At 42.5% G+C, this 12,094-nt stretch overlaps 1 protein-coding gene across 1 annotated transcript in view; it reads right to left on the reverse strand.

Annotated features, from left to right (window-relative positions):
• LOC134075940 (integrin alpha-M-like) overlaps positions 1-8,823 on the reverse strand; it is a 22,914-nt gene extending 14,091 nt beyond the window's left edge. The window contains exons 1-16 of the mRNA XM_062530967.1: positions 8,772-8,823; positions 8,240-8,348; positions 7,560-7,663; positions 7,013-7,083; positions 6,768-6,882; positions 6,544-6,671; positions 6,177-6,331; positions 4,612-4,762; positions 3,957-4,092; positions 2,903-2,973; positions 2,601-2,733; positions 2,193-2,329; positions 1,941-2,087; positions 1,482-1,691; positions 729-862; positions 104-246 (exon numbers count right to left, since the gene is read on the reverse strand). Of these exons, the coding sequence (XP_062386951.1) occupies positions 104-246; positions 729-862; positions 1,482-1,691; positions 1,941-2,087; positions 2,193-2,329; positions 2,601-2,733; positions 2,903-2,973; positions 3,957-4,092; positions 4,612-4,762; positions 6,177-6,331; positions 6,544-6,671; positions 6,768-6,882; positions 7,013-7,083; positions 7,560-7,663; positions 8,240-8,348; positions 8,772-8,823 (1,996 nt within the window). The remainder of the gene's footprint in view (positions 1-103; positions 247-728; positions 863-1,481; positions 1,692-1,940; positions 2,088-2,192; positions 2,330-2,600; positions 2,734-2,902; positions 2,974-3,956; positions 4,093-4,611; positions 4,763-6,176; positions 6,332-6,543; positions 6,672-6,767; positions 6,883-7,012; positions 7,084-7,559; positions 7,664-8,239; positions 8,349-8,771) is intronic.
• Positions 8,824-12,094: the final 3,271 nt, after the last annotated feature.

Below are 12,094 nucleotides of genomic sequence, written 5' to 3' on the forward strand. Positions count from 1 at the left end.
AGTAGTGGTATGGGTCACTTCCTGAACACAAATCTGATGGGTCTGAGGAGAAAAAGAGGCCGTTAAGCGTCATATCTGGCTGGCGGACTGTTTGGAGAATGACCTGTGGAGCCTGGGGCGACCTTTGACATGAGGAAGCACACCGTGGCGTTGATACCGAGTTGTGCAGAGCAGTTCAAGATGCTGGTGGAGATTTTAGAAGGACTGTAGAACACCTCAGTTTCCACGGAAACAAGAGGTCTGGACCTGGAACGATATGCATTAGAGGAACACAGAGGGAGAGAGAGAGAGAGAGAGAGAGAGAGAGAGAGAGAGAGAGAGAGAGAGAGAGAGAGAGAGAGAGAGAGAGAGGACATAGTGAAACTCTATGATGCCCCCTAATGGTCATTGTGATATTTTTTTAGTTACTTTTATATTCCCTCTCAGCAGTTTTGCACTCCCTTGCAATACTACAGTGTTAGTTTGTGTGTGTGTGTGTGTGTGTGTGTGTGTGTGTGTGTGTGTGTGTGTGTGTGTGTGTGTGTGTGTGTGTGTGTGTGTCTGTGTGTGTGTGTGTGTGTGCGTGTGTGTGTGTGTGTGTGTTTGTGTGTCTACATACTGTACATGTTAGAGTGTGTGTCACAATAATACAGTATGAGATGGGAACCTGAGCAGCAGAACCGCTCCTTTGGACCCGACTGCGATGTGTGTGTGTGTGTGTGTGTGTGTGTGTGTGTGTGTGTGAGAACCTGAGCAGCAGAACTGCTCCTTTGGACCCGACTGCGATGTCAGGCAGCCCGTCTCCACTCTGGTCCAAAGCAGACTGGGCCACGGTCAGCCCAAAGAACCGCAAACCGGACCGCACCGACGAACCCACAATCCTCTGTCATCATTAGAGAGGGATAGAGAGACATCAGAAAAGGAGGACAAGATGATAAAGGGAGAAGAGAAAGGAAGACAGGACAATAAGAACGGGAATCAGGAGATAAACAGAGGTTATGGCATCATCTCTTCATGTATGTGTCTCTACACTTGCCATGGAATCCATGAAATCCATCCATCCATCCATCATGCACACTAGATTAGGATCAACACACTACTCACAAACAATAAGGGATATCTGGCTTTCGGGAAATGTAATGTTTCAGTACAAAAAGTACTGAAACATTGAACTGTTGAACATGCACATTCAAAAATGTAGAGAAGGTCATTAACTTCTCATAAAGGTTATAGTGGATTTTAGGTCCATTCTGAAACTTCACCTGAAAGCCGGATATCCCTGACTTTTTGTGAGTAGTGAATGTTAGTTCTATTAGTGAATGTGTTTTGTATAATACTAGACTGTAATATTTTGTAATACTGTATACGGTATTGTATTCTACAGTATGCACAACATTAAATCATGTTAACCTAAAGTACACATTTTGATTTATTTATTAAGATTTATTAAAAAGATTTTCACCCTCTCTCTGTCTGTCTCTCTCTCTCTCTCTCTCTCTCACCTGTGAGTAGGTGGGGTTGATTCCTCCTCTCCTCCCGTTGAAGATGTACACGCTGCCCTGTCCGTTATCCTCCAGAGGAGCTCCCACGGCCACGTCCCTGATCCTGTCCCCGTTCAGGTCAGCCAGGCTGGCCAGAGACGAGCCGAACCTCCCCCTCTGACCCTCCAGCCCCAGCAGGGACACGCCAGTGCCAGGCTCTTCTATGGAGCCCTGGGAGAACACCACACAACACATAAACATCTACTAAACTATTCAAGCATTCAAAACCATTCATAAGTACACAACATAACCTGTAATATACCTGTCCTTGAGTTGCCATTGTAGGACATTTGTGTGTATTTTAGGCATTTTTAAATACCACATTGTCATGATACATTAAAGAAAACATACATCATATGCTGTTGTTATAATTATTGAGTGGCCAGTAATTATTTCGTTTTTTATACAAATAGATTTTACCTCCTCTGTAAAGTGATACACCAACACTTTCCCCTCTCTCTCTCCCTCTGTGTGCATGGGGGCAGATGCCAGAATCAGATCTGTGTTGGAGTCTCCGTCCAAATCCACCACACACACCTCTGCTCCAAAGTACGCCCCGATCTGAGACTGAAGGAGAGCAAGAAAGAGTGTGTGCATGTGTGTTTGTGTGTGTGTGTGTGTGTGTGTGTGTGTGTGTGTGTGTGTGTGTGTGTGTGCAGAGAATTCAGTTACCTGTTTACCCTTCTGCTCCAGATTCGTCTGATGTCCAGAAGGATGGAAGACCACCACCAGCCCTTTATGCCTGAACCTCGGCGCGCCGAGAACAGCATAGCTCTGACCGCTCCTCATGGCCAGGGCCAAAGAATAGCCTAGAACATGGGTGTGACATGAGCGTTATACCCTCTGAAATAAAAAACATCTTGAACTTTACCCAGGATATGTACGTAAGTTGCAATACCCTCAAAACATACAAAGAGTAGCCTAAATGACTGGCATACATTTTCCATGAAATAGTAAAAAACATCTGATACTGTATGTTGCCTATGTCATTTTGCAAGACTCACATTATGTCTTTATTTGCATTTTACACAACGTCCCAAGTTCCTCTGATTTGGAGTTGTATTAAAGATCCATCCTCACCCAGGTAACTGTCATCTCCGTGTGGTTCCAGAAGGTTGGCTGCATGAAAAGATGAGTCTTCTCCGCTGGGTGTGTACTTCTGATAGCCCCCTCTCCACTGGTATGCTCCAACAGAACCCAGCGCAATGCCTCCCTAACAATGGGGAAAGGCCAAAAGGAATTACAATTTGTAATATTTTCAGTTATTTGGTTATTTTCTTTTTTAATGGATAAGGATGAGTATATAAGTGAAATATTTACTCATTTAATGATAACCACGGTGCAGTTTGAAGATTTTAAGTTTGAGTAGTTCTCCTTTTTACCTCAGGAGTTGGAAGCGGTGCAGCACTGAAGCCCTCTTGTGCCAGCTCAAACTCTGTAGAACCACCACCTCCTAAAAGTACCAACCAGATAACATATGATCAAAAGCACAGCCAGAGGCCAGATCCTCTGATAAATTAACTTATTCACATACAGTATGTTTGTTGAACAGATGCCTTCCTCCAGAGCCACTTAAACATATCAGACATACATTTGCATCGCTCTCAGTGTGCCTGAACAGCTTGGCCATCAAATCCATGGCTTTAGGTGTTAGCACCCTGCCCCGCCGCTACCAGTACAGCTATGGTTGGGGAACTTTGAATGTACCCATACAGGAAAAAAAATACATTGAAATATATTTGATATTTTTGGGCCTATTTTATATTACTATTTATATGTTCATATTTTAAAGAAAAATTGTGAAAATATACTTCAAATCAGTTTGTTTTGTGTGTGTGTGTGAGAGAGTATATAAAAATGGGCATTCTAGCTGTCAAAAATATATTTGTTTTGAATATTTACATATATTTCAAAATATATTTGAAATGTATTTTTGTTGTGTATGGGTAGGGGGCAGTATGTTCCCAGACCACTACTTTGTCATTCCCTAGCTCTGGCTGTCTTTGTGGGAAACGTATAGCCTAGAAATCTAAACGCCCCTAGCGGCAGCAAATCTAATTTGGCTGCCGGGGCAGTCTAGCAACAATCCATAGAGCTAGGGAGCTTAGAAATGGAAGAATCACCGGACCAATCACAGCACATTTAGGCTAGAGTCGTTGGGCGGGCTTAACATAATGGTGACTGGTGAAGTTGCAACGGTTCCGCATCCTGCTATTTGAAAACAAGAAGATTATTCGTTTAGCATTATCCTATTGCGTGGAGAGGGAAGGTTGCGCATCCTGCCACTTGGAAACAAGAAGATGATTTGTTTAGCGTTATCCTATTGCGGAGAGGGAATTTGAAAGACAACTGTTTATCCTTCCCCTCCGATTGAGCCCTGCCTACGGTGAGTTCCCATCTACATGTGGGCCCGGCTGGTCAGGCTAGGTAGCGTACCCTCTATGGATATGATGTTCCTCTCCAGAGTCTCCTTCAGTCCATCCAAAGCTTGGAAGTTGTACACCTTGAACATGTGCTTTTCCACTGGTTTGGATGCAATGATCTTAAGTTCGGCTTCAGAAACTTTCCCAACCTGTACAATTCCAAGATGGTTGACACCAAGGTGGAAATGGCATTTCAAATAATGGTGGTGATTCTGCAGACCTTACTTTGAGTGTTGTTGGATACTATGCTACGTAGTATTAGCCTACATTTTCGTCACCAAAAATAGCCACATGTAACAAAAAATGAGGGATTAAGTAAAGAGAATAAAGTAGACTAACTAGCCAACAGCTTACACATTTGACACTCCAAGATAGCTTGCATATTATTCCTCTGATATATTCAATGACATTGTGCTGTATAAACTGTTCTTTTCAACTGTGAGCATAGAACCAGCAAGCAAGTGCAGTATATCAGTAATTGATATTTCAGCTTTCAAATCATTAGCCATTTGGAGTTTGGAGCTTTGCATGTGAAATGGTTTACCTTAGCCTATTTAAAGTATCCTAATAATATAAAGACAACAATATGACAATTAAATACTTCATGATGTTTATGAATGCCAAATGACATCATATTTAATAGTATTTTAAATGTAGAAAGGTCCCACCCCAATTGCGTATCGGGTGATTTTTTTCTTGGCTGCGTTCTTGATTGCCGAGTTCAGGTGCTCTGGGTCATCGGACTTGCCGTCAGTGATGACCAGTAGAACCTTGCTGGCGTGAGGCCGGGCCCCTGCCCTCTTGGAGAACACTTCAAAGCTGTGCAGGGAGAAGCCAGCTGAAGACAGAAATATCCTAGCCTGGCAAGTGCCTACCACTTCTCAAATGAGTCGTGGTCTGGCAAGCAGACGTTCATTTTCTCGTATTTGATTCATTGGGCGCCACGGATGTCTATCAAATGTGTCTGTGCATAGCTCATCATGGTCTTGCTTTCCCCCCTATTCTGTGATTGGACCCCTATCTCAGTCAAACATTAGGACGGTAGTTTCCAGACTGCCTTAGCAGCATGAATGAAATCACTGTGCAAGGCAGGATGGGAAAACCCAGGCTAGAAATATGCTCTCTCTATCTATCTATCTATCTATCTATCTATCTCCATCTTAATTAATTTTCAAACAAACTTTATTGGCATGTATAGATCCACGATTATTTAATCTTTTAGTTCTGAACACTTTATGGGCTATACAACAGGCTTTATAAATAGCCTAGTTGAAGGGAAGTGTTGCCATAAATCCCTCATCATTTTGAAGGTAAAAAAAACCCCATAGCATACGACTCACACAGTGGTGTTAATGGCGTTAGCATAGCGTACGACTCACACAGGTGTTAATGGCGTTAGCATAGCATACGACTCACACAGTGGTGTTACAGTAATAGCGTTAGCATAGCGTACGACTCACACAGGTGTTAATGGCGTTAGCATAGCGTACGACTCACACAGTGGTGTTAATAGCGTTAGCATAGCATATGACTCACACAGGTGTTAATAGGCGCGTTCAAGATTGCTGCGCAGCACAAGATGCGCGTGGTTAAAAATCTGTCCACGATGGTCTAGATGGGTGTGTTTTCGACTCGGCAGTCGGTATCACATGGCCTCAACTTATCGTGGGAGCAAGGCGTGGCCAGGCAGCTGCTTCGCAGCGGAGCAGCAGCTTTGGAGGTACTGCGGAGCGCAGCGGAGCCTAGACCCTGCCTTCATGACGTCAGGTCTTTGCCCTAATTGGCTTTTACATCCCTGACGTATGTGCAGGTGTTTAGATACCTCCTCATATCCACAAGGGTCTGTGCAGGTCCGTGCCTCGTGATTCGTCACATGGTCAAGTCTAGACTACGGGAAGTAGAGAGTGTACAACTTCATAGCAGCGTTTGTATCCCCTCCCCTGCTGCCACCGGCAGCTCTCGCTGCTGCAAGAGGTCATTTGGAGTTGAACTTGAACACGCCTAATGTCGTTAGCATAGCATAGCAGACTCACACAGTGGTGTTACAGTAATAGCGTTAGCATAGCATACGACTCACACAGTGATGTTAATGGCGTTAGCATAGCGTACGACTCACACAGTGCTGTTGATGGCATTAGCATAGCGTACGACTCACACAGTGGTGTTAATGGTGTTGGCATAGCGTACGACTCACACAGTGCTGTTGATGGCATTAGCATAGCGTACGACTCACACAGTGGTGTTAATGGCGTTGGCAGTATAGGTGAGCATCATCTCTTGCTCAATGTCCAGTACCGCTCTCTCCCAGTCTTTTGCTTCCTTATGTTTGTTGAATTGTTCAAAGTTTAAATGAACTTCATACCCACTGGAATACTGTGCAATGGCAAACTGCAAAAACAAGGACAGATAAGTTCAACAAAAATCCAGACACTGACAGCAGCTAAAAGGGAAACGTGACAGTAAAGTCATGCACTGTTGGAACATTTGGGCCTCATGACAGACAATAATTCTGCCCTGGCAGAAATAATGAATAATAATGATTAAGGTACAGAGAATAGAAAAGAAGATGAATAAATTGTGGGTCTGTCTCTCTCACCCACCTGTGTGTCTTTGGCAATGAATTTCTTGATAAGATTGATGACAAACTGCTTCATTGTAATAAATTCATGATCATACAAGCTTGCTGAACCATCTAGGAGAAAGACTATATCAATTCCTTGTTGGCAATCTGTTTTTGGATGGAAGAGACGAGAGAGAGACATACTGTAGGTTGATTGATTTATTAATTGATTGATTGATTGATTGATTGGTGATGATCTTATACCTCTTAGAGTTGGGGGGAAAGGGTCACTAATTGACAGTCTCTGGCTGATGCTGAAACACATTCCTCCATACAGAGTGAGACCATCACACTCTTTGGGGATGGTAGGGCCACAAACCTGACAGACAGAGACAGATGAAGGGAGAGAACAAGAAGGATTCAGATCCTTCAATGTCAATTCGGACCCTCAAAAACAAACATCCTCTCTTCTCTCCCTGTGAGATTGAGGGTTATTGATTAGCTCTTACCACTGCAGTTGAGCTATTTTCTCCCGTGGTCATCGTGAGGCCCAAGGACAGGTTGACTGCAGAGCTAGGAGCTGTTTCAACACAGAAGTATGCAAAGTCATGAGCCTGGAAATGACACAAGAAGAACTGACTGTTCTCAGCTGTTTTCTGTGAATGATGGCTATGATGGTATATATATGGGCAGTGCAGGCTGGGGGGTGTCAGGCCCGTTCTTTACAATGACCTCTTTGAGTGATGGACTGTATGGACGGTAACAGGGTCACATGGAATTACATGTTTAGATAAAAAAAAAAAGAGGTGACATTTTCACTTTACACTCATCTACTTCTTGTCATGCATTGTCTGCAAACACATTGACAGAATAGAATCAGAATGTATTGGCCAGGTTTGCGTAAACAAACCAGGGATTTGACTCCGGTTAATCTTTGCTCTCAAAGCACAACACTCAACCATAACATAGAAAGAATAAAAATAAGAAAAACAGAACAGAATAGAGATAGCAAAACCGACTTATTTTCAGCCCAAGGGGAAGTGAAAGTCCAGTCACCATGTATCTGCAGAGGTGCACAGGAGCCCGTAGAGACCTGGCATTGGTAGACGCGCCCTCTCCCGCTCTCTCTGAACTGCTCCAGTGGAGAACTCACCAGCAGCCTAGAGACAAGGCAGCCATGTGGCAGGTCATGAGTTAATGGGATGTCATCATGGTCACTTCAAATGCAATACGACATTGAATAATTCTACTTAATAGACAATACAATGTCATTTCTGTAGGGTTCAAAACCCCCCGCCCCTGTATGTCCTGTTCTTTCTTTGGTCCTGTATTATATGTATTTTATGTTATGTTATTTCTTCATTATGCCTGCCTGAGGAAATGGCCCCTTGGGGATATATAAAGTTTTTTTAATTGAATCGAATTTAATGACTTTACTGTACATACTGTAGAGACAAAGCGATCATCCAGCTGTGACAGCCTACTGTATATCTGAACCACGCAGTTCTACTGTACCTCCCCTGGTGCTATCCAGCCTGCATCTGAACCACGAAATTCTACTGTACTTCACCTGGTGCTGTCCATCTGAACCACGAAGTTCTACTGTACTTCACCTGGTGCTATCCAGCCTGCATCTGAACCATGAAGTTCTACCTCACCTGGTGCTATCCAGCCTGAACCATGAAGTTCTACCTCACCTGGTGCTATCCAGCCTGAACCATGAAGTTCTACCTCACCTGGTACTGTCCAGCTGTGTCACTCTGTATCCGAACCACGCAGCTGCCGTCAAGTTTATGTGTCTCCAGACCTCTGTCTCCACATTGAAGGGTTTCACCACCTGAAAAGCTAAACGCACGCATGTACTATACATACTCTGCACTTTACTGCTTTACTTCTTTCAACGTTAACTATTTTTTGTTGTCTCTGTCTGTCTATTTGCACTCAATAAAGTTGAATATAGTCCAGTCTAACCTAGGAGGATCTACTCTTCACATTTTTTTTTTTTGGCACAAAGATGAAAATATATTTCCATTGAAAGTATTATATTAATATTGAACTATCATATTCATCTAAAAAGCATTGTACATGTAATTGTGGTTGTGTTGCAGCAATATCAGTAATATATTATTATTATTATTATTATTATTATTATTATTACATTACATTACATTACATTATTACATTACATTACATTACATTACATTACATTACATTACATTGCATTGCATTGCATTGCATTACATGACATTCCATTTGGCTGACGCTTACCCCAAAACAGGCAGAGTAGCGCTGTCCCCTGCGCCCCAGAAAAGTAGCCCATGCTGCGGCAAGTGAGCAGAACAAACAGAATGACGAGGAGATGACAGTGAAGAAGTGAAGAAAGTGAAGAAAGAAAAGATGCATGCGTCATCGCCACATCATGAATCATCATGTACACACCCCTGCATACATACACGGGCCACGCATACTCACACACACCGGCCACGTACACTCACACACACAGTCCACCCACTCATACACACACATTCCACGTACACTCACTCAAATATACACACACACACACACACACACACACACACACACACACAAACAACAGTTCACACACACACACACACACACTCTCTCTCTCTCTCTCTCTCTCTCTCTCTCTCTCTCTCTCTCTCTCTCTCACACACACACACACACACACACACACACACACACACACACATTCATACAAACAACCAAGAGATATTACTACAAAAGGGAGCCAAGAGAGCTATTCCTTGTAAATATGTGGCAGTTGTACAAGCAGACAATGTGATTCCTTCCTCTTCATCCCCTCTGGTACGGTGTAGCCTGTAGGCAACTTAGCTTATATTGCCTTGTTGTAATACAGTTTTTTCCAATCGTTTACACACTAAAATTAAGATTATCAGACAATTAACAAAACGTAACACTTTGGAAGCAAAACACCTGCACAGAGTAGCATAAATTCAGCTTCACACTTTTTGCAAAACATTACACACAGTGAATGTCAAACCATAAAGCCCATTTTCACACCTTAGACACAGATAAAGATTAAGGTACTTCCTTCTCATTACAAAGCCCTGGCTTGCCAATGACCACACTAATGAACAAATTGAATAATCACATCCACCAGGTGTGTAAGCACACATGTGCAAAATTGAAAACGCAGCACTCAGGTGTGTTATGCAGTCTTGCCTTGCCAACGAAGACATAAGGTGCTTCACAACATGCCTCCTCGATCCTCGAGGGGCGTTCCCACTGATAGTGGTCCACAGTGGGTCCACAGCGGGTGAAAATGATATGATACTTTTTTGCAAAAAAATAGATATTATTATGGTGTAAAAACTACATAATTCTGCTTTCTATGTCTCTGGCTATATAAAAATATGCTCTAAACAAATATGCCTTATTCTTTTGTATAAGAAAACATACATAGTTTAACATGTTATGGTACAATGTTGCCTACAAAAATAAGATAAAAAATATATTTTCAAAACTCTTCGCAAAATGTTGACAATTCTAACCTCAGCATGGATACATTACATAATATATAACCAATATAAAATAGAAAAGTTTACTTTTATACACGCTATGATAAGTTAACCCTTTCATGCGCAACGTCCACATGCGTGGACAGTAACTTTAACTCTGTTTTCTACTTATGTATCATGTTGATATACACCAATCCACTTCAGGGCAGTTTAAGTAGGTCCTTGGCAATATATTAAGAATATGTATCATCTTATATTTGGAATATTGACTGCTTGATGACATCATCAATTCAACATGAGTGACAGTAATGGCCATATGCTGAATGCTCCAGGCATATCTGTAAAAAGCTAGTACTAAAGAAGGCAAAATCATGTAAAAAAAATATTATGCTGTACAGGAGAGTGTGTTGAACAACTCTATGTTTTCAGAAATTAAATCGGATGTAAAATGGAGTTTGTAGACCCCAAAAAGCAACTGTCCACGTATGTGGACGTTGCGCAACAGAGGAGTTAAATGGGCAAAAATTAGATTTTGTAACTAGGACCTTTCTTTTTTTTTTTCAAATATGATTTTAATTGCTTTAAATTACAAAGAAACAAACATTTGGTAAACAAATTTATAAATAATGACCTAATTACATGTGGTAATGCCAAGGTGGTATGGTAATATGGGGGTAGTAGAGGGGTGGGTGGGTAGTAGAGGGGTGGGTATGAGAGTACTAGAGGGATGGGTGGGTTAGTAGTAGAGGGGTGGGTAGTATGGATGTAGTAGAGGGGTGGTTGGGTAGTGGTGGTAGTAGAGGTGGGTAATATGGGGGTAGTAGAGGGGTGGGTGAGGGTCGGTGAGCAATAATGGGGGTAGTAGAGGGGTTGGGCGGGTAGTATGGAGGTAGTAGAGAGGTGGGTGGGTAGTATGGGGGTAGTAGAGGGCTGGGTGGGTAGTATGGAGGAAGTAGAGGGCCATAGTTTCCACATTTTCTGTCATTACATTTTATTGTTTTTTACCCCTTTGTTGCGCACTGTCCACATACGTGGACAGTAACATAACTTCTATATAAAAGCATATTTTTAAAAAATTCCAACTGATTTTCAATATTGGGCTCATATAGAGTAATAAAATCACTAAAAAAATCTAGACACTTTTTTTCATAATGCGTGCATGAAAGGGTTAAGCATGTCAACTGTCATGTTTCAGTAAAATAGATACAACGCAGCTTCGCCGAAAATAGATAACCGCTTTTGGGGTCATGGCGACCCCCATTGTTGGCTATGGTCCTGTGCTCCGCTTCCGGACGTAAACATCAGCGCATCCTCTCTGCAGCTCCTCTCAGGCGTCACATGGTTTTCACAGTGGTTTTATGTGCTTTTATGTGCTTTTATGTTTACGGACTTAAAGTGTAAAATACCAACCATTGTTAAAGGAATAGTTCGGTATTTTACACTTTAAGTCCGTTTTCTGTATTGCCTAGCATGAAAACGAGTGTTTGACACCGAAATCTCGACGATTGAGCCCGTTTGTGGAATTTGGCAGATTTAGAAAGGAGTTTCGGTGTCTAACACTCGTTTTCATGCTAGGCAATACAGAAAACGGGCTTAAAGTGTAAAATACCGAACTATTCCTTTAAGAGGAATATTCAACAGAACACGGAGAACTAAAAAAAAGGAGTAGGCCTACTGTATACTTTGGAGACACTGATGCACACAATCATATGGCCGTTGGGACGACCTCATGACCTTTACAGTTCACCTTGTGACTGTTCAGCATGGTCATATTCAGAGAAGAATAGAATAGAATATATACTTTTTTGATCCTGTGAGAGGAATTTGTTTCTCTGCATTTAACCCAATTTAACGTAATTAGTGTTCACACAGTGAGGTGAATCACACACTTACCCAGAGCAGTTAGTTGCCAGCGCAGCCAGTGGTGCTCGGTGAGCAGTGAGGGGTTAGGTGCCTTGCTCAAGGGCACTTCAGCCGTGGACTAGTCGGAGATCGAACCGGGAACCCTCTGGTTACAAGCCTGAAGCCCTAACCAGTAGGCCACGGCTGCCCCAAGAGAAATATACCCTGGCCTTGGCACCAATGACCTTT

This window comes from Sardina pilchardus, chromosome 3 (genome assembly GCF_963854185.1).
Source record: "Sardina pilchardus chromosome 3, fSarPil1.1, whole genome shotgun sequence".
Taxonomy (NCBI): domain Eukaryota; kingdom Metazoa; phylum Chordata; class Actinopteri; order Clupeiformes; family Clupeidae; genus Sardina; species Sardina pilchardus.